Below are 22693 nucleotides of genomic sequence, written 5' to 3'. Positions count from 1 at the left end.
ATGTGCGTCCCAGAGCCTGCACGCTAAGCAGCTGCGGTGGGCAGAGTTTTTCCTCTAAGTTTCAGTTCACCCTCCACTATTTCCCTGGGAAGGCTAACTCCCTTGCCGATGCTTTGTCCTGCCTCCCGCAACATGCCAGCCAGCGGGAGGAGACTATTGACTCTATGTTCACCCTAACCCAGCTGAGAGGGGCGGTGTTGACACAGCGCCAAGCCAGAGCACAGGCGGCGGGGTGATCCTTGGGTGGCCAAATTCAAGACAGCATTCTCCCTTGAGGATGCTACTGACCTCGTCTCCCATCCAGAGGTGCTGCAGAAAGCGGATGGGTGCTGGTACAATGGAACCCGGTTATATGTGCCCAAAGCTCTGTGGGGGGAGATTTTACACTACAGTCTTGAGTCGAAACTGGCGGGCACTTTGGGTTTTTGAAGACATTGCATCTCCTCCAATGGCAGTTCTGGTGGCCCCATGTGAGGTGTTTCTCAATATGTGACCTCATTTTTAAAAAAATATTTTATTGGTTTTCGTGTGCAAATGGAGGGCGGGGAAGCCCTCAGGTCAATTACATCCTCTGGAGACTCCATCCAGGCCCTGGAAGTTGATTTCTATGGACTTTATCACTGATCTCCCACCTTCTAAGGGAAAGACTGTGATTTGGGTGGTCGTTTTAGAAACAAGCATATTTCATCCCTACGGATGAAATACCTACGGCCTACGGTACCTACGGCCCGAGCCTTGGCTAAAATGTTCATGTCCAACATTGTAAAATTGCATTCAGTCCCGACCAAGATAATTTCGGATCGGCGTGCCCAGTTCATTGCCACCCTTTGATGAGAGCTCCTTAAGGTGCTGGGCATTGAACAAGGACTCAGCAGTGCCTACCACCCAGAGATGGATGGCCAAACGGAACGGGTCGATCAAGTAGTGGAGCAAATCCTCCATTGCTTCACCAATTATCAACAGGATGACTGGGTTGACCTATTGCCTTATGCGGAGTACAGTTACAATAATACAGTCCACAGTTCCACAGGTTTGTCTCCTTTTAAGGTATAACATGGGTATGAGGGGACCCCGCTGCCCATGAAGGGATCTCCTGACCTTCTGCCAGGAGACCTACAGACTTTGTGGCATGCTCTCCAAGATTCTTGGCCTCTTATCCAAAAAACTTTAGACTAGGCAAAAGCAACTGGTAAAACTCAGGCTGACAAAGTCAGGGTTGTTGAGTGGGACTTACAACCTGGTGACTCAGTGTCTACAAAAAATCTGCGCGGACTACAGCCGAGTAGGAAGCTGGGCTGGAAATTCATGGGACCTTTTAAAGTGCTGTGCAAAATCAATGATGTGACTGTAGAGCTGGATTTACCTAAATCGTTAAAAAATATACGCCTTGTCTTTCATTTCAGTCTTCTCAAATGCCTGGAGACCCCGTCCTCCAGCCCCACCTACTCTGATAGTGAATGACAAGCTCCATCAAGATTTTGGACTCTAAACTGAAACATGGTTGCCTCCTATACTTAATCCGATGGAAGGACATTGATCCATCGCATGATGAATGGGTTGATAAATGTCATATTCATGCTCCTAAACTGTTGCATGGTTTCCACAAGCTGTACCCTAATAAACCTGGTGGGGAAGGTTCTTTGGGAGGGCAGGATGTCAGCTACACTGCCATGGCAGCTGGTGGAGGGGGGGAGTTGAGTTCTGTCTCTTCTCAGGTTTGGTATTTTAGGTTTCGGTTCTCTGAGACTGCTTTATCACTATTTGACCTTGGTGTCTGCTGCTCCAATTTCCCTGGGAAGAGGTATTCATTACTTTTAGGCATGCTAAGGCCGTTCACCTGATTGGGCCAGTCCCTCAGGAGCCCTTGCTTTGAACCTCTTATAATTTACCCTTTCCCGCTTTGACTCTCAGTTCTGACACTGTAAGTATATAGATGACTTGGCTTTACTTGATCAATAAACTGACACTTCTTTGAAGGACTGTTGTTGTTTCCTGATTGCTCCAAGACTCTGACACTGTACCTTTCTGTAGGGCTGTCTCCTTATCTGGATGTGTGCAGATCTTAAGGACAAGAGATCATATCTGATGAAATTAAGGTTTATGGAGGTTAATAGCTCCTGCATTGGTGGGAGATCTATTTAAAGGCTGTCCCCCAAGAGTGATAGATTCCTGGCAGCTCTTAAGGATTTTCCTGATAAGACTGACATGTCAAAGATAATTGGTTGGCTTTTGGTACCAGGAGGCTTCAAGTGCTAAAGCTGTTTTCTACATGCTGCTGCTCATGGATACCAACTGGGGGGGACAAAATTCTGAGGGCTCTTGAAGTCAGCGTCATTCTGCCTCCAAAGAAACGTCTTTAAATTAATTTTTAAATACAGTTATGGCAAAAGCTACTAGGAGCACAAGGAAACCTGAGCACAGTAAAAGGCACTCTAGTATCAGCTAGAATAGAGGTGTCAAACATGTGGCCCATGGGCCAGATCAGGCCCTCAAAGGGCTCCAATCCAGCCTACAAGAACCTGGCTGTTTCCTGCTTCCTTCCCCAGTTCTGCTGCTGCTGTCACATCGCAGCTTGCTTTATCAGACTCAATTACACAGGAGAAACAGATAGGCAAGCCTCTCCTGTGCGATTGAGAGAGTCTGGTAAAGCACTGGCTGAGGCTCCTCCCCCTCCTCCCAGGGGGAGGGAGGAAACAATCTAGATCTGGTTTCCTGGCCTCAATCCTGTACAGGAGACAAAGGGAAGCCTTTGTTTCCTTCCACTGTCTGAGGCTCCTCCCTGAAGGGAGGTAGAGAATGAGGGAGAACTTGCTTTCCTGGGCTGCCTCAATCGCTCGGGAGAAATACCAAGCACCTTTAAGACCAACAAAGTTTTGTTCAAGGTGTGAGCTTTTGTGGGCCTTGTTACAGTGTGTGTGTGTGTGTGTGTGTGTGTGTGTGTGTGTGTGTGTGTTTTGGGGGGCTCCTTATCCCAATGCTCTCCTGGGTACAAGTGGGTTTGCCTCCTCTTTATCACTGTATTCATGCCCTCATGATCCAGTTTTTTCAGTAAGAAAGCAATGTGAACTATTTAGAGGAGGAATAACAATAAGCCAGTGAGGTGGATTAACCTGAGCGTTGTGTGTCCAGACCAAGTTCACCCAACACATTTCCTTTGTAGGAAGTTGTAGTTATTTCTCTGGGGAAGAAGTTTTGTAGACAAATGCATAGCTCTCAGTCTGTTTCAGGATGCCTTCTCATGTTCTTGACCAGCACATAAAGCAACTTATGTACAAAAGCTAGCAGTGCTTAGCCATTTCATGTTTTCCCCTGGGTCCTAGGCTCAGAACACTGGTTATGAGATTTCTGTAATGAACAGAAGGGGAGGAGTTAATATTTCCCTGTGATCTAACAAAGTAGTAAAAGGATGTGTCCCCTCTTCTATACCCTTTACATGCATGGTAATGGAACAGTAATCTGTTTTAGTGGTTATAACATGGAACAAAAGTTATTGCTGTGGTCAGATGAGAAGTTTGATACAATGTCATTGTTCCCTTCCGGATTTAAAGTGCATGATCAGACAGTGACATCTGTCTCCCATTCACCAGTCGGTGCCACCCCGTTCTGACCCACCTTGGAATCAGAGTTATCCAGTTTTTATGGATGCCTGCACTTTCACCCTGCATTTCCGAATATCTGAACTCCCCTGTTGCAAAATCAAGCCAGCTGGGAGTGTGAACCTTCCTGACGTTTAATCCCTCCCCCCAATCAGGTAGCGGGCAGTGTGTGCATAAGCGCATTGCCCCTGGGTCTTCAGTTAACTGCTTGCACGTTTATTTTTTACAGATAGTTTACAGAGCTCTCTCTGTCTGTCTCATGGGAGTTTCTCAAGACTGTGTTTTTCTTAAGAAAAACTCCAAAGCACAGTTTCAAAAACACTTCCTGCACACTGCACTACATAGCCCAGCAGCCTCCTCCAGTAATCCCATTGACCACCAGCTGCCACCATCTTGCCAGGTGGTTGAAGGCATGGCCTTAAGGGGGCAGGGCCAGAGCTGTCACTTTGGTACCTCCACTTGATTTCTGGCAGAGCTAAGCTGTCAAAAAGGAGCAGTGCTTCGACTATGTGCTTATGTGCATGAGTGAAAAACAAATTTTAAAAAGGTTGACACGCAGCAATAATCTGGTCGGCTACAGGATGAGCATGCGGTGAAGCTGGCTCAGGGTGGGATATCTGATCAAAACTCCCTGTGACAAAATAAAATGGTGTAATTAGAGGTGTGGCCAGAGTAATCTAACATATGCTGGAGATGTGGGAAAAATATAGGTTCCTATCTCTACATTTGGTGGAGATGTAACAAAATTCAGATATTCTGGAAAAAAAATCATAAAATTCGATTAGATAAATTAAAAATCAATCTCCCGTTAATACCAGAAACATACCTACTGAACATGATGCCAGACACAATAAAAGAACACAACCGGATAATTTGTTACATTTTAACAGCCAGCCAGAATATTAATAGCAAAGCGCTGGAAAACGAAAGGTATACCGTCGATAAAGGAACTTAAATACAAAATCCTAGAAATAGCAGAAATGGATAAGTTGAATGTGGAACTACAAAATAAATCTCAAGACTGCTTCTGGGATAGATGGAAATTAATTTATGACTGGCTAAAGATGAAAAAGATAGAATAGCATGGAAATAGGCTAGCTAAAATGATAGATGATGTATTAGAAAGTAAATGACTGTGTACAAGAATGATTGAAGATGACATGGAATTAAAAAACTGGACTAAAGACAGGTTAAGATAGAAAAATGTTTAAGATAAGAGAGGAAGGCTACAATATGTCATGGAATGTTTGAGAATGGAAGAAATATATGATACCCTAAAAAATGAAAAATAAACTGTTAAAAAAAGAGGTGTGGCCAGAGTACACCAAGCCTGTTGTCTGACCACAGCCTAGAACTCCCAGTTCAGGCACTGGTACATTGTTATTATTACTGTATTGGTGGAAGATCTAATAGCCCTTTGTAAAGGCTACTTTACTATATGACAAGTGATGTAATCATTAAAATTATATTTATAACAAATATCATACCCAGTCTTTCTCCCCAGTGGAGACCCAGAGCTGCATTGTTCTCCTGTCTTCCATTTTATTTTCACAACAACCCTGTGGGGTAGGTCTGGCTGAGAGTGTGCCACTCAGCAACCTTCCATGGTGGGCTGGGAATATGAGTATTAGAGACACATGAAAGGTTGCTTAAAATTACATGTTGCTTGTCATGAATATAACCTGGTTACCCTTCATTTTTGACACTGCAACTTCTGTCATCATTCTAGAGTTGGTGGCCAGTTTTCAGACATGTAGCATTATTTTCTGAGTTATGCGTGCCACATGTACAGACCCTTAGCTTCCATTGCAAACAGCTCGGGTGGTGGTAGTGGTTTGTTTCACCTGGGCCAGGATTTCCCCCATATCTTTTCATTTTGGCCCTGTAACTCCCACAAACATCCTGAAGGTGGCGGCCAATTTTGAGTCTCCTAGTTGTATTCTCTGATGAGTTATCCCTGCCAGTGTGGTGTGGTGGTTAAAGTATAAGAAACCCAGGTTCAAATCCCCACTCTGCAATGGAAGCTTGCTGAGTGATCTTGGACCAGTCACACACACTCAGCCTAACCTACCTCACTGGGTTGTTGTGAGAATAAAATGGAAGAGAAGAGAATGATGTAAGCCACTTTGGATCCCCATTGGGGGGAAAGGCAGGATATAAATAAAATAAAATTATTTTTTTTAAAAAATGATGGACAGACAGGCTGATTATTTTGTTACCAGAGAGTCATGGTAACAGGAAGTCAAGTGATTTGTTTTGTTATGGTATTTGGTTTGGATCAGGGTCATATGGCTCATGGTAGCTCTCGGCAGCCCTGCTGCTGCTCCTTTACCTTCATGGAAGACTTCCAGGGCATGAAGCAGCTAGGAATGATGATGGAGGGAGATACTTAGAGGAAATGACTGGACGCAGTCTGGAGCTTGTTTTGGAGCCTGCTCTGTGATAGGGAAGAAATGGCCCTTCTCTGCCATTGTGGCAGTTCTACAAAGTCATCCCACAATGCTGTGCAGGGTAAGGAAGGTCCTTTTGCTCAATCTGCTGGGAGGGATCACAGGACCTTCTACAGCTTACTCTAACATATCTGTGTGGATATTACTACGTTCAGTGTTCAAATCCATTGGCATATATCCTTCCAACAGCCCTGTAAGGTAAGCCAATATGAATGTTGCAAGGTGGGACATCAAGGATGAGAATGTAACCTGTTTGTGGCAGAGTCGTTTAACAGAGACATGGCATGTTCTGTTTGCCTTTATAGGGTTTTCAAAGCAAAATATATTCAGAGGTGGTTTGCTATTGCTTGCCTTTGTGTAGCAATTTGGGTATTCAATGGCTGATCCTACTTAGCTTCCAAGATCTGATGAAACCAGGTTAGCTTATGCTATCCAGGTCAGGGTCTGTTTGCCTTTACCCCATCTCAAAAGATGCTATCTGCATATACCATCTTGTGGTTGATAAGCCCCTCACTTGTAGAATGCGAACTGAGCCAGTGTAATTTGATTAAGTTGTATGTGGTTGGTGCAAACAAAGCAAAAGAAAAATCACAAGTTGCACCTCTGGCTGAAGGACCTCTGTGCACAAATGTGTCATGTGGCTGTCTTACATACTGTGCTGGCCTTGCTGTCTATGAATTGCTTGTACACAAAGTGCATGTCCCCATCATTTATGAAGTCTGGAAGAAAGGAGCATGCCCTCCATAAAGCTAGGATACCCAACTCCACTTCTGTATAGTTTTTCCGGGGGGGGGGGGGACCACGTGGCGAAGGCTGCTGCTGACTCATAGCGACCTCTGGTATTCATTAATTGTCCAAGCCCGCAATCCAGAGAAGGGTGGAGTCAGAATGATGAGATCTGATTGGTTTTGATGCTGAAGGGGGGGGGGCTCATTCAATGCACAGACTCAAATACAACATCTGGTGAGCCTCTTTCTAGCCTCCCTGTTCGGCTGTGGATGTAACAGGAGCTGGAAATGTCTTTTATTCATGTGGACGAGAATTCAGACTTTCCCATTCAGAATCTGCCATACGGGGTTTTTTCCACCAAGGACCAAGTAAGTCCTTCTCTAACTTTTTAGCTGCTCCAGCCGTCAAGGGCTTTTGAGGAAAAGGCAAGGGGAAAGTGGGTGGCTGACTGGAAGCTTTGTCTGGGTGACATTAGAAATCACAACACTTTTTTTGCATTTTAACCTTATGTTGGAATTGACAATTCCGTCCCCCCACCTCGCCCCGCCTCTAAAGACCTGGTGAAAGCTGTGCAGTGGTAGCTTTCATTGCAAGCAGAACCATAACCAAGTAGTAGTTAATGCTGCTGATGGGGGGGGGGAGAGAGTGGTAAGACTTTGCACTTGCAAATAGATCCTCCAACTTGGTCATTCCTCTCTGCCTCTATCCCCAAACAACTGTCTGAAATCTACCTTTCTTTCCTTCCCTTTCTGCCATGGTGGATATCCTGTCTTAAATGTGAGTGTGTTTAACTGGTTCCCAGTTTGTAAGGAAAGATTGGCCATGGGAAATGGAGCTCACTTTTCCAACAAACAGTTTGGGGCCCCAGCTTTGCCCTGGGGCCCATGGTGGCTCTCTGCAGCCACCTTGCAGCTGGCACCTGGAATGCCAAAGAGGAAGAAAATTAGCGCTGACTGAATGGCGAGCAGAGCAGGGCAGAATGCCCCCATAAGAACAGGATCCTACCTCTTCTTAGGCATGTTGTGTCTTCATATGGATATGAAAACCTCATGTTCAGGCTTTGCAGTCCTAAGAGCATCCATCCAGTAACCCAAAGAAGAGGAGCTGATTGGCAGCTGAGGGGTGAGTCGCAGCAAGCTGTGTTTCCCATTGGAGCATCATTGTCTGTTCTTTGGGGATATAATCCTGAAATAGGAGCTGCCGTTTTTAAAACTTATTTGTAGCCTGCTTTTTTTCCCTCCAGTGGAGATCCAAAGCAGCTTACAACACGGTTCCTCTCTCCTCCATTTTATCCGCACAACAGCAGCCCTTTGATGTAGGTTAGGTTGAGAGAGCATGAGTGGCCCAAGGTCACCCAGAAACCTCCATGGCAGAAAGGCAATCTGAGCCTGCCTCTCCCAGGCCCTAGCCACCACGGCATGCTGGCTGTCACTGCACTGTAAAGAACACGATGTTCATTTGATACCCACTCTGGAAACCAACCGTCCAACAAAAAAAATACGTTAACGAGAGACATCATGACAGCTTCCTTAATCTCTTTGGGAGCTAGTGCACTTTTCTCCCCTCAAGAGAGTTGATACTAAAGGCATCCACTTGCCTTTTCTGTCTTTGCTCTTCTTTCTATCCTCTCAGTAGACTTCATAGGTTCTTGTTGTGCCCAAAATTTAATTTGACCAAGTTTGATAGTGAGAAGTAAGGAATTAGAACACCTCCACAGATATCTATTTCTTATTTTAATATGTTTTTATTCCACCCTTTCCCAAGTACTTAGGGTGATGTCTGTTATCTTCCTCTCACTCCATTTTGTCCTCACAACACTGAACTAGGTTAAACAGAGATTGCGTGATTGGCCTAAGGTCACCCAAAGAACTTCATGTAGGGATTTGAACCTGGTTCTCCTGGGTCCTGGTCTGATGTTTTCATAACCCCAACTCCCCTGTCTCCAGTGAGCCAGCTCCTATCCTAGTAGCCAAACATCTGGAAAGGGAGAAGTTAGCAGCAAAACAAGCAAATGGCGCAGAGTAAGCCTGCACCCACCCACCCTGCACACATCTCTAGCTTTAGTCTTAAAGTTGTATAAGAAACCAGGTTCCATTACAAAGGAACTTGGGCACTGCAGAAAACAGCAAGTGACAGACACTCTGTCCCTGCTCAGGGCTAAAACAGGCCATCTGTGTGATCCAAAGGTGAAGGGAGGTGAGTTCATTTTGTTGTGGTGATAGTACTCTGCTCAGAGAAATAAAGTGAGATCAGTGCCTGCTCGGGTAGCTGTTTGCAGCAAAATGAAATGGGACTCCAAGGGGCACCTGAGAGACTAGCAAAATTTATTCCAGCCATCAACTTTGGCAAGCTAGAAAGCTCACTTCATCAAATCTATTGGGCATATTCATTTATAGCAACAGAGAAGCCCAATTTTGTCCTCTACTGTACGGCAAAGGGGCTACGTGGGGCATGCTTTTCTGCCTACCGGAGGTAATAACAGGGATGTTCCTTCATACTTCTTAGTTCATTGGTGACATAAAATGCCAGCAGGTCGCAATTGAATTAACTGCAACCCTGTAGGGTTTTCAAGGCAAGAGACGTTCAGAGGCAGTTTGCCTTTGCCTGGCTCTTTACCAACTCGGGGCTTCCTTGGTGGTCTCCCATCCAAGTACTAACCAGGGCCAACCCTGTTTAGTTTCAGAGATCTGATGAGATTGGGCTAGCCTGAGCCATCCAGGTCAGGGTCTTTTAGTCCATTAGGCTAAATATATAGTCCACGGCAAAATGCATTAATCTCTAATACCCCTATTGGTGCATCAGAGATCATGGCTGCCATCTCCATCTCTGTCATAGCACGGCTGATTCAGCTGCATCTGTTTTACAAGTGTGTTAAGCAGCATTTACTGTCTGGATTAGTGCAGGGGGGGAGGGGCAGGGGAAGCAATATATCAGCAGTCTGTGGTAAAACTATCCCTGTGAAGGGGGAGGGAATTTGCCCAGTTTCCAAGTTACTAAACCTTAGTACACCAGTGCTTTGGGGAAAGGCAAACAAGGGGGAGGCAGAGGAGAACAGCTGCACCATCTTCAGTCCAGTGCATGGGATTCAAAACCCAAGAGTGTTCTCTGAGAGAAAGGTATTCTAAAAAAACAACAACATTGTCCTATAATATAGAACCTTAGCATGTCAGATTAAGATGAAGATTCAAGATTCAAATCCCCATTTTGTCATGAAGTTTACTAACTGACCTTGGGCTAGTTAATCTTTGCCTAGCCTACTTCACAGAGGTGTTGTGAAGATAAAGGAGGGGAAGAGATCATGCCAGTAGCCAATTGTGCACCTTATGGTGCTTTAATGGCCATGCGTGTACATTTACATATGTGTGTGCATTAGAGTTAAAAATGCATCTGCTCTGTCCCTGCTCAGATTTTTAACTTTCAGGGTCTGAAAACCAAAGAAAAGCCAACCCTAGGGGTTTGCAGTAACTTTTTAAAAAGCGTTCCCAAACAGCAAATCGAGGACAGTGACTTAACCATGTGGCAGGAGCCTATGACTTAATGGATAACTGGCAGTTTAGAAATTAACTCATCTCTTTGCAGGAATGTGGCTAAGCAAACTTTTTAGAATCAGGTTTTCAAGATTAAAGATGATCTTGGCTTGCTTCCAGTTGTCTTGTCCTCCCTCCCTCTGCTTTCAAGGAGATGTCTGAATAGAGATGATTTTGGCTCTCCCAAGTCACATGTTACGTAATATAAAGTTTGGCTCTGGGGTCCTCACCCTGTGTCTGTCAGGTGAGTTGTGGGTTTTCAACCGTTTCCATGTGTGTGTGGTTTGGAACTGGACTGTGGTGTGCATGGGGAAGGGCCTTTAGCCTCCCTACCCCAATGCCATTTGCCTCGCTTGACTGACTCTAGGGACTATTTGGGCCTGTTGGGGAAACCTGGGAGCACTGCAAGTTGGGCTAAGGTGAAGGCCGCTTTTCCATGCGCACCACAGTCACAATCTAAATCAGGCACCACACATATAGCAGTTGAGGAGAACCTGAAACTTGCATGTGACTCTGACACAAGACCCAACCTGTAAACTCTGTAACGTGTGAATTGGCAAACTAAGGGAAACAACCAGTGTCGTGTGCATGCTACATTCCTACCTGTTAAACCTGTGTGCCCTGCAGCTCTCCATATTCCATGCCAAAAAGTCTGCATTGCAAGTTGGTGAGGGATAAGAAATCACTAGATGGAATAATTAGGAAATCCACCCCAGCTCCCTAAAATCTTCCCCTTCAGTAAGCTTGAGAAAATGGCTGTCTTTCTCTACCACGCTTTTCTTCTCTTTAATTGACATTCAGCTTCTGCCAACATTCAAGTTCCCTCTGGAGATTTCCATTCCTCCTCATGCCAGCTTTTGAGGGGTATTAATTTACAAAGTCCAATTTTCTACACACCTGGGGAGCTCCATGAGTAAGCAGAGACCCCTGTCATCATTCAACACAGTGACTCTCCACTTTACTATTATGACTTCACTATTATAGTTATGGACATTGGGGTTGGGAAGGGGGAGCACTTTTTAAAAAAAACTTTACTGTTAACTAATTCTTGACCTTTCCTTGTAGCCCAGGCACAGGATTGGAGTAGCCATTGGCAACCAAGTGCTGGATCTCAGTGCCATTAAGCACCTGTTTGATGGACCAATCCTTTCAAAACATCCCCATGTCTTCAACCAGGTATTTAACAAGACAATGACGCTGGTGACTAGGTTTGGGAGGATTTCACTGAGGAATGGAGAAATGGGCTGGTCAATGGAGAGACCCCCGCAAACCTAAATAATGACCTTTGTTGCCTGAGATACTGGAATGCCAGAGGAATACATCATTATTGTCTAGTCTGATTGATAGCAGATCTCCAGAGTCTCAGGCAGAGGTCTTCCCCATCATCTCAGCCCCACCCACCTCATAGGGTGTCTGTTGTGGGGAGGGGATGGGAAAGGAGTTTGTAAACCGCTCTGAGACTCCAAGTGAATGGTGGGGTATAAATCCAATCTCTTCTTCTTCTGTTACTGGAGATGCTGGGGACTGAATTTGGTACTTTCTGCATAAAAAGCAAGAAGAAGAAGAGATTGGATTTATACCCCACCCTTCACTTGGAGTCTCAGAGCGGCTTACAAACTCCTCCTCCTTCCCCTCCCCACAACAGACACCCTGTAAGGTAGGTGGGGCTGAGAGAGCTCTGACAGAAACTGCTCTTTTCAAGAACGCCTCTGACAGAACTATGGCTTGCCCAAGGTCATCTAGTAGCTGCAAGTGGAGGAGTGAGGAATCAAACCCATTTCTCCCAGATTAGAATCCACGCACTTAACCACTACACCAAACCAGATTAGAGTCCACACACTTAACCACTACACCAAACTAGATTAGAGTCCACACACTTAACCACTACACCAAACCAAATTAGAGTCCACACAGTTAACCACTACACTAAACCAAATTAGAGTCCACACACTTAACCACTACACCAAACCATTGAGTCCACACACTTAACTACACTACACCAACCACTAAGCTGTGGCCCTACCCTAAAGTGAAATATGTTCAGGCACTTGATATGGCTTTATCAAAGTCAGTGATATCTACTCTGAAGAGCTATGGCTTTCAGGGGTCTCATCTTTTTAATCTTTTAAACTGGGGATTGAACCTGTGGACCTTCTGCATGCAAAGTAGGCATTCTTTCGATTAATGATAGCCCCTCCTACCCCTGATTGACATGGAATTGACATTTTCTATTGGTAAACAATTGTTCATGAATTGCAAGTTTGATTTTGAGTGATATGGGTTGGTCTGGTGGTATCTGTTTTGTGCATCCATGCACAGTTAGCCTCCTTTGTTCCACAGCATGGACAATGACGTTGGTGCCATAGGTAAGGGAAGAGACAATGCATGGGCTTTAATTTTCCCTCCTTTGCAGCCAACCCTGAACCATTTCATGGGACTAGGCTGGGAAGCCTGGAGGGAAGCCAGAGTGTTTCTCCAAAAGCTGCTCTCTGCCAACGAGCCAACACTGAGAGATAATGTGGAATTACACAAAAGGTAAAAGAACTGAGGGGCACCTAGGGTTGGTTGTGTGTGAGAGCTGGGATTCTGCAGAAACTCTGAAAAGCTGTGGAATGTAGCCATGGTCTTGGAATTTGGCTGTCAAAGATGTTGAGATGTGGTTGTTGCTTTTTTAAAGTTTCAAGACCATATAGCTGCAAAGCTATACTTTAAAGAAGGTGGGTGATGGCTCCTGAAATTTCAGAAGACCGAAAAATGGCTAAATAAGATTTCCAGCAGAGGATGAAGCTCTTATGCCTTGGACAATTCCCTACCCCAATCCCCACCAAGCAGAATAACATTTACAATACAACAGAAACCATGGAAGTTAAATCAATGCAGGTTTGCAAAACTTGTGCAGGTTGCAAAACATGGGTCCTGGTCACACGAGCGGGATGATCCGCTGCCGAAGGGAGGCAAATTAGAGCTGGAGCAAAAAGAACCGCAGGAGCACGATCCAACATGCCCCAGCGGCTCTGTTCTCCGCAGCCAATCACACGTTGTGCAGCAAACCGGCAATAGCGCGGTTGTGCACATGCATGGGACAGGGAACTGTGCTGGCTGCGACGGGCTACCAGCGCTTCCCCAACCAGACACCTGGAGTTGCCGCGCATCATCCGGAAGGTAGTGCTCAAAAGGTAGTACCTTTTAAATGTGCGTTTTCGGGCCGAAGGGCCGGATCGGGGATGGGTGCGTGACACTTCCCAGATGTTGCAGTGTGAGCTTGATGCGCCCCCGATCCATCCTTCTTGCGGGGCAAATCCTTGGATATCCTTTTTGCAGAATTTTGGCATATAAATAGACACATTGCACCATATTTAGCCTTTGAATACCAGCAAATCAGTACTTTGGCTCAAACATATTTGTCCACAATTACCATCTTAGACCACCCCTCCTCTGTGGAATTTAGGGCAGCACCCTTGGTTCTCACAAAAACCCTGTGAGGAATATGAGGCTGAGAGTATGTGACTGGCCTAAGGTTACCCAGCAAGCTCCCAGTGGAGAGCCAGGATTCAAACCTGGTCTCATAGTTCCTAGTCCTACACTTTAAACACAACAACACATCACTGATGTGTCTGCTGTTGGGCCCCTCCCTTCCTTCTCCTCCATGCATTTGAATGTTCTGCTTCCATCGAAATCCATCATCTTTATGCCAGATTTTCAGACACTGGTTTGAGTTCTAGCCCTGTTCTAGAATTCTACAGAACAGGGGGCATAGAAACAGAGCTGGAAGGGAACCTCAAGGATCATCCAGTCCAACAGTCAGGAAGTTCTTCCTAATGTTTAGCCCAAAACACTGTTGGTTTAATTTCAGTCCATTAGTTCTGGTTCAACCTTCTGGAAAAATAGAAAACAACTCCACTCCATCCTCTATATGACAGCCCTTCAAATACTTGAAGATGGCTATTGTGCTGGGTCAGCCAATCACCACAGATACCATGCACTGGAAACTGGATACGCAGTCCAAAATCAAGTCGAGCAACAGAGCCAAAGGTCAGAAAGCCAGGAAATCAGTCAAAGGATGCAGGAGCAAGAACTGGAGACTATCAGGCAGGATCAGGTCCGAGCACACACAGTTGCTTCTGCGCTGAGGCAGGTGCATGGCGGTGTTTATGACCAGGTCCTCCCTTCCCTGGGAGTCAATCTGCCAAGACTCAGAGCCCCTCACATTGCCTTTGCAAGAGCTGCAGTCTGGCACTCCTCCTTCGCTCTTGCATTCAGCTACTCAGGAGAACTAGGTGGGGATTCTGGCCTCAGGGTATCTCCACCTGGGGGTGCTGGGCCAGGCTCTGGATCAGTCTCTCCCTCTGGCTACACCTCCTGTGCAGCTGCTGGGGCCTCTTCTCCCTCAGGTACTATTAAGCATTCCTCTTCTGGGCTGACTCCAGCGGAGGCTGGGTTGTTCCATGCCTCTTTCTCATCTGAGGAGTAGTCAGCCTCAGCAGAGCCAGTACCCATGACAGCTATCTACCACCTCTCAGTTGTCTCCTCTCCAGCTCCTGCAGTTTGCCACAATATAGTAGCATTACCTTTGCAGATTTAAAGAGCACGATCAGATGACAACATCTGCCTTCCGTGCCGTTGGCACTCCGTGTTGCCCCAGTTTGGAAGCGGAGTAATCAGGCACCGGGGAAAGTCTGATATTAATCGATGCCAGCATTTCCACTCTGCTTTCCCGGATGTCTGAACTCTTCTGCTGTGAAAGGAACCTGGAAGGGAAGTTTGAACCCGCAGATCCATTTCCACCACTGGTTTCCTTCTTTTGGAGTTGCTTCCTATATGTGTGTATGCACATGAGCACATATGTGCATGCACCCACCTGCATTAAAAAACCTGACTAGACAGCATACTTGGTGGTTGAGGTGCTACAGTAATGTGAACACCTGACCAACAGATGAGTGCACAGGGGAACCATCCCAGGGTGTGCTGTCTGGTTCGTCTGCCCTGCAACACTTTAAACCAGTGCAATGAGAGGCGTGCCCAGATTACGGCAAGCCTCCAGTGTAACTGCAGCCTTCATCTCCAGACCCCTCACCATCTTCATTGCCCTCCTCTGGACACATTCCAGCTTGCCAACATCCTTTTTAAACTGTGGTGCCTCAAACTGAATATAATACTCCAAGTGAGGTCTAACCAGAGCAGAGTAAAGTGATACCATCACTTGGCATGATCTGGGCAGTATACTTCTGTTGATGTAGCCCAAAATCGCATTTGCCTAGCTACCACATCACACTGCTAACTCATGTTCAGTGTATGGTCTACTAAGACTCCGAGATCCCATATCCTATAATTATGCATTTGAATTTTCCTATCTAAATGCAGAACTTTACATTTATCTCTGCTGGAATTCATTTTGTTAGTTTTAGCCCAGTTTTCAAGATCATCCTGCAATCTTGATTCCATCTTCTACTGTATTTGCTACCGCTCCCAATTTAGCATCATCTGCATTAATGAGCACTCTTTGGGTGTGATCTGTCAACCAGTTACAAATCACCCTAACAGTATTAGGAGCCAGACCACATCTTACCAACAGATGGAACCTTGTCAAAAGCCTTACTGAAATCAAGATAAACTATGTCCACAGCATTCCTCTGATCCATCAAGGTAGTAACTCTTTCAAAAAAGGAGATAAGGTTAGTCTGATGTGACTTGTTCTTGAAGAACCTGTGCTGGCTCTTAGTAATTGTGGCCATCCTTTCTAAATGCTCAAGGCCTGACCGTTTGATGATTTATTCTAAAACCTTTCCAGCTTTAGACGTCAACCTGACAGGCCAGTAGTTACCCGGATCCTCCTTTCTCCTCTTCTTGAAGATGGTCTGTAAGAAGAAGCCCAGCAAGATCCTGTCCCTGAGCCTGCTTTTACCAATTTGTGTACAATATTTCTTTATTACCTGTTTCAAGTTTTTCTTTTGAGATTGTCAACATTTCACTGTTTCTTTCTCTGTTTCTCAGTGCATTTGTACCTCAGACTTCTGCTGTGATGCACCTTTTGCTGAAATCAGTAAGTGGCATGAATTTCACCCCTGCCTGTCTCTGCCTCTTCATTGCTTTTAGAAGAGAGGTCCTCTGCTTAAGCTTCCAGGCAGGTGAAATCATGACTGTGACATAAACCCAGGCAATATGTGCAGCAGAATGTAGAATCTTAAATCAGTTCAAGGTTTGACTGTAATGCTTCAGATTGTAGTTGGGGCAATTCCATTTTTGAGTGCTCCTTAAAATAAAAAACAAAAAAACTCCTTGCAAGTAAAAAATGAGCACAGCAGGGGACAGGTTAGAACTTAGCCTGTCCTCCACTGTGCTAATGTCTTCTTACTGACTTCATTTTTATTCCACCTTTCTCATGGAGACCCAAGGTGGATTTCACAGTTAAACAGTAATGCAGTACATGCAAACAGTGCATACAACTGCATTATAGAACCAAGGTGCACAAAAAGTGGAAGTATAATATATACAACAAACAGTGCAGCTGTCATGCATGGGGAAAGGAGGGACAGTGCAGGCCAAAGCCCCTTCACACACACACACACACACACACACACACACACACACACACACCACCAAATTGGTTTGGTGCTGCATCTGAACCACCACCCACTAAAACATTCATTTATACCCCACCGCTCTCCCTAACAGAGACAAAAAGTGGTTTACAACATTCTCCCCCATCTTCCCTTTATCTTCACAATAACTCTGTGAGGGAGGTTAGACTGGGTATGTGGGTGGCTCAGGGTTACCCAGGAAGCTTCCATGGCAGAGTAGTGATTTGAACCTGGGTTGTCCCAGGCTTTAGTCCAACACTAACTGCTGCAGCCACAATGGATAAAATATGCAATGTCAGGAATCTGTTCCCATTTGAAGACTCCTGCTTTAAATGACTCTTATTTTGATCATCCAGTTACTTGCTCAAAAGAGCCAAAATCCAGGAAAGCACAGGTCAAAATTAACTGAAAGTTTAATCATTTCCCATAAAAGCCACCAGAGGGCAGTAAATGTATGGAATATAGAATCAGTATCTGTTATGATTAGTTTTACAACTACAACTGAGAAGAGCAAAATTCTGGAGAGCAGACTGCAGTTTTCTATTTTCTGGAGGCTTTCACATCATTTCTAAAAGCCTGGAACACAATTGTTGAACCCCCCCCCCCCCCCCAATTTCATAACCTTCATATAATGTCATGGAAAAGAAATCTATTCTATTTAGTTTTGTGTTTTTTTTCCTGCAGCTTCTCAGGACTCTGTAAAAGTTTCAGAATTCACATGTGCAGTTAATTGCATCTTTTAAAACTTCTCCTTCCAGGAGACTACACAGATTTCTATTCCTCCTGGCAACATGCTACTAATGTTGGGATCATGTTCAGAGGGAAAGAAAATGCATTGATGCCTAACTGGTCAGTACTTGTTGCTCTGAGGCAGCATTTTATTTCAGAGTTTTAGAACTTGGGTATAATCTGTGGGTAATTTATTATCAGGATGTAAACACAGAGACTGTGGCTGTGCAGTGCTTTAAAACCTTGCATTTATTTACCTTACTTATACCCCAGAGTGGCTTACAGCATTCTCTACTTCTCCATTTTATCCTTGCAACAACTCTTATGAGGCTGGGCATGTGAATGGCCCAAGGTCACCCAGCAAGCTCCTGTGGCAGAGTGGGGATGCGAACCTAGGATTACCCAGATCCTAGCTTGACACCCTAATCATTGCACAGTACTGGCTCTTATATGTTCCAGCAGTCTCTCTAGTATATGACACTAATTTTGCCTGGTGGGGAGATGTTGTGTTTAAATTATGTTGGCATGAAATGTTAGTGTTTTCATTCTGTCACCCCAGAATCTCCAGGGCATGAGTGCATGAAGCTGCATTCTACTTGGCTATTGAGATCAGTCTTGTCTCCTCTGTCTGGCAGTGGCTCTCCAGGGTCTCAGGCAGAAGTCTTTCACACCATTTGCTACCAGAGCCTTTTAGATGCAGAGGCCAGGGATTGAAACTGGAACCTTCTGTATACCAGACAGAAAACCCCTCCCCTGTGGCTGAATGTAGAAAAACACACTCAGGCTGCGGTCACACGGAGCATTAGCCACGCTACAGAGATGGAAGGTAGGCGCAGGGGTCATTTTGTAGAAAAAGAGGTGCAGGAGCTCATTAGCATAACTCATTAGCATAACTTATTTGCATATGTCACACCCCCTGACATAACTGGAAGTGTGTCAGAAGGCAACACCCACCGCTCAGGCTCCACTGGACTGTTTTGGATTGCTAGCTATTGTGTGTGGGGGGGAACGTGCAGATCTGTCCTTGCAGAGGAGGGAGAGCTTGTACCTGAATAAAACTTAGTCTTAAAGGTGCCACTGGACTGTTTTGGACTGGGGGGAGCTCTGCAACTTACCTGGCTGCTTCTTGCTCTGACTGAGAGCAGGGGGTGGGGCTTGTTGCAAGTGCCTGCCCCCTGGGCTCTTTACTGCCGGAGCTCCGCTCCTGTGCGGTCCTGCAGGAAATGACCCCTGGGTAGGCGGATTTTCTGGGCACGATCACAGCGCCACATCTGGGAAGCATAGAGCTCCCGTGGCAAACCCGAGGCTTCCCACCGAAGATGCGGGGTAAAAAACTAGTATCTCCGAGGTACTAGTTTCCAGAAACCACGGGGCAAGGGCGGGCACCTGATCGTGTTTCCGGTGGTAGGTCATGGCATCCGGCGCCTGCCCATGTCCCGTCGCTAAAAGGTTGTGTTTTTTTAAGTCTCCACGGGATGTGCACAAGCACCCAACAGTATATGTGCACACTTCGTTTAAAAACAAACAACACAGCCCCTTCCTCTTTTCCGTACCTCCCCCACTCCTGGCTCAGCCTGCTTGAGAGGAACTCTCTGCACCGGGCGGCAGAGGGGGAGGTGCAGGGGGGGCATGGTGGGAGGGCAGCCTGGCTGAAGCTCCTCCTGGAGGGGACCGGACAGAGGACACAGTTTGCATTCCTCTGCAGCCCTGGAAGGGGTTAAACCCGCAGAGCCTTTTGCTAGAGAGGCCGCTTCTTTGCAGCACCGCAGGATTGTCCTGTGACCGGCGCCTCCCCCCTAACTATGGGACCTCGACGGGACCTCTACCAGACGTCTGATCGCGCAGCCGCGTGTTATTTTGCTCTGGGGCAAACAGCCACGCCTCCCCCCCCCCGCGTGCATTTTCCTGCCCGTGTGACTGGGGCCTCAGTCTCCCTGTGAAGATGTAGGTGTGCTGGCGGAAACGGGAAGGTGGGATCTAGAGGCTGAACTGGAGCAGACACACAAGCTGTTCCCAGCTGGCACTGTGTGGCTCCAGGAGGTGATAGCATATGACATTCCCTATGAGGAAAGGCTGAGGGACTTGGGAATGTTCAGGCTGGAGAAGAGGAGGTAGAGGGGGGGACATGATTGCTCTCTTTACGTATTTGACAGGTTGTCAATTAGAGGAGGGCAGGGGGCTGTTTCTGTTGGCAGCAGAGGATAGGACTCTCAGTAACAGCTTTAAATTAAGGGCGGGAACGTACTAGCTGGATATTAGGAAAATCTTTTTTTACAGTAACAGTTGTTCAGCAGTGGAATCAGTGTCAGGATCATGGCTAAATCAGTTCTCAACACCAGTCAGTTTGAAGAAAGCTAACTTTATTGAAACAGTTGATTGATACCATCCTGGACATATCTATTGTTAGGACTGAAGTTGAACGTGGCGAAGGTTGCAGATATAACGGATTCAAATAAAGGCACTAAAGATCAGGACCCAATCACCCCATGGCATTTGCCCACCAGAAACAACAGTCAACTCTTCCCTCCCAAGCACGTATTCCTCTACAGAAACAAGGCAAAACAGGTCTCAGTGACACATCACAAAGTCTTTAGGAAAAGGAAGCATTTGGTTTCACACCCCTCTCTCCCTCCTCCTTCCTCTATGGGCAGGCAAACCATAAAATGCTTACTGAGCCTGACAGTCAGCTACCTAGGGAGGTGGTGAACTCCTGCTCACTGGCAGTCTTTAAGCAGCAGCTGGACAAACACTTCTCAGGGAGTCGTCTACTCTGCAAAATAAGCCTCTGAGTGGAGAATGGGTGTATTACATCGTATTACATCTTTCATGCATATCTGTGTACAATGCATGAGCGTGAATGTTAAAGGCGCTGTCTAATGCTTTCCATTTTATGTATCCAGTTGTTAATTTATCATCAGACAGTTCCACCCCCCTCAAGTATATCTTTCACCAAATAATGCAGTTTCTCAGCGTTGGAATCAGTGGAGGCTAATCTTTGAAGTTGTAGGTGCAAGGTTAAACCATATGATTTGTTTTCCTGAGCTTGCTGTCAGTTATGCGATGTCAGTAGGCATTCCTTGTCCAGCTATTTTTTGGTGCTGAAGCTGTCTTGTATTTTTAAAAAGGTAAATGTTCCCTTGCTCAAAAGCCAGTCGAATCCGACTCTGGGGTTGCGGTGCTCATCTCCGTTTCAAAGCCGAAGAGCCAGCGCTGTCCGAAGACATTTCCGTGGTCATGTGGCCAGCATGACTAAGCACCAAGGCGCACAGAACGCTGTTCCCTTCCCACCGAAGTGGTACCTATTTATCTACTTGCAATTTCTTGCTTTCAAACTGCTAGGTTGGCAGGAGCTGGAACTAGAGACGGGAGCTCACTCCGTCATGCGGCACACTCGGGTCTCGTACTGCTGAACTACTGACCTTCCACAGCCTGCAGTTCAGCGTCTTAACCACTTGAGCCACTGCAGCTCTTGTATTTTTAGCCCCCTGCTAAAACTTAGCTCTCTATCTTTTTTTCTGTCACAGTATTTTTTCCTGAGGTTTTATTAATAGTGTTGTCATCTTTGAACTTTTGGCATTTTTATTGGTTTGATTATCAGCTGATGCAAACAAAAGAACAAAACCACAGATATAAGAAAAACAAGCTAAACAAAAACAGCTCTGTGGACTTCAGCAATGTGTGTACCTGCAGGAAGTGAGAGGAGTTCAGGTGTTAATCCTTGGTATGAAAACTGGGAGCTTCAAATATTTGTCTATTCTGATCTATGAAATGATGTTTAGCCTGGGAAAGAGAAGGCTTAGAGGGGACATGATTGCAGTCTTCAAATATTTGAAGAGTTGTCATGTAGAAGATGGAGCGGATCTATTCTCTGCTCTCGATTGCAAGACTAGATCTAATGGGAAATTACAAGGGAGTCGATACTGGCTAAATATCAGGAGAAACTTCCTAACTGTAAGAGCGGTCGAGCAGTGGAACAGACTGCCTCAGGAGGTGGTGGATGCTCCTTCGCTGGACATTTTCATCTTTTGGGTATGTTGTAGGGCTATGCTCCTGCATAGTGCAGAGGGTTGGACTAGATGACCTGCAAGGTCCCTTCCAACTCTAACATTCTATGATTCTATGATTCTACATCCTTTAAATAATTGACTTAAGGTCATTGGTAGTGGCAAATGTCTTAACTAGGGGAGGTGCTGTGACTTGGTGGTAGAACACCTGCTTGGCATGCAGAAAGCCCCAGGTTCAGTTCCCAGCATCTCCAGTTTAGAAGACCAGGTAGGCAGTGATGGGAAAGACCTGTACCTGAGAATGACCATGGAGAACAGTTGCCAGTCAGAGTAGAAAATTCTGACCCTGATAGACCAGTGGCCTGATTCAGGTAAGGCAGTGTCTTGTCTTCTACTCTGTTTTCACATTGTGGATAGACATGACTGTTCTGGCTCGTCCCACATGCAGGCCGGGATACCAGCTGAGTCTCTGCAGAGGGGGTGGAGGGGAACAAAGCAAACCAGTGTTTGTAACTGAGACCCAAATCCTGTTTTTGCCATCTAACCATGGCGTGATGTGTCTGTGTGATGTGTCTGTATCAAGCTGATGAGCATTTGTCTTTTCCAAGGTTGCACTTACCCATTGGCTATCATGGCCGTGCTTCTTCCATTGTCGTATCCAAGACACCGATTCGGAGGCCGTTGGGGCAGATGAGGCCTGATGATGGTGAGTCTCGTCATATCCCACTGGAATGTTCTTTCACTTTGACAAATGGAAATTAATTGATGTATGCATAGCAAGGTGCTTTGTCAGGCATTTTAAATCTCTGTTGCATTTCCCTCTTGGTCATAATGTGCTTATTGGTTGTTTCTTCCTGTTCCAATTCCAGACCAACCTCCAGTGTTTGGTCCCTGCAGACTTCTGGATATCGAGTTAGAAATGGTAGGAGATTATTTTTCTCTACCCACCCAACTGCCATTTTCCCCTCCTTTCCCTCTTAGATTTAAATAATCTTATTAGAGAATCCATTTATACATTTTAATAGTATGAATTATGTTGCTCAAGCATTCACTGAAGCAGCACAGGAGAAAGCTGGAATT

The 22693-nt window shown here is 45.7% G+C and overlaps 1 protein-coding gene across 1 annotated transcript in view; it reads left to right on the top strand.

Moving 5' to 3' along the window:
* Positions 1 to 7041: 7041 nt before the first annotated feature.
* The window catches only part of FAH (fumarylacetoacetate hydrolase (fumarylacetoacetase)), a 29560-nt gene continuing 13908 nt past the window's right edge, over positions 7042 to 22693 (top strand). Inside the window, exons 1-7 of the mRNA XM_015419241.1 lie at positions 7042 to 7143; positions 11368 to 11478; positions 12716 to 12837; positions 16294 to 16349; positions 17639 to 17729; positions 22222 to 22319; positions 22483 to 22535. Coding sequence (XP_015274727.1) covers positions 7063 to 7143; positions 11368 to 11478; positions 12716 to 12837; positions 16294 to 16349; positions 17639 to 17729; positions 22222 to 22319; positions 22483 to 22535 — 612 coding nt within the window. The 5' untranslated portion in view covers positions 7042 to 7062. The remainder of the gene's footprint in view (positions 7144 to 11367; positions 11479 to 12715; positions 12838 to 16293; positions 16350 to 17638; positions 17730 to 22221; positions 22320 to 22482; positions 22536 to 22693) is intronic.

Source organism: Gekko japonicus, unplaced genomic scaffold (genome assembly GCF_001447785.1).
Source record: "Gekko japonicus isolate JY-2015 unplaced genomic scaffold, Gekko_japonicus_V1.1 scaffold111, whole genome shotgun sequence".
NCBI classification, from domain to species: domain Eukaryota; kingdom Metazoa; phylum Chordata; class Lepidosauria; order Squamata; family Gekkonidae; genus Gekko; species Gekko japonicus.
The sequence above is the reverse complement of the archived record's forward strand: the minus strand, read 5'-3'. Positions and strand labels throughout refer to the sequence as shown.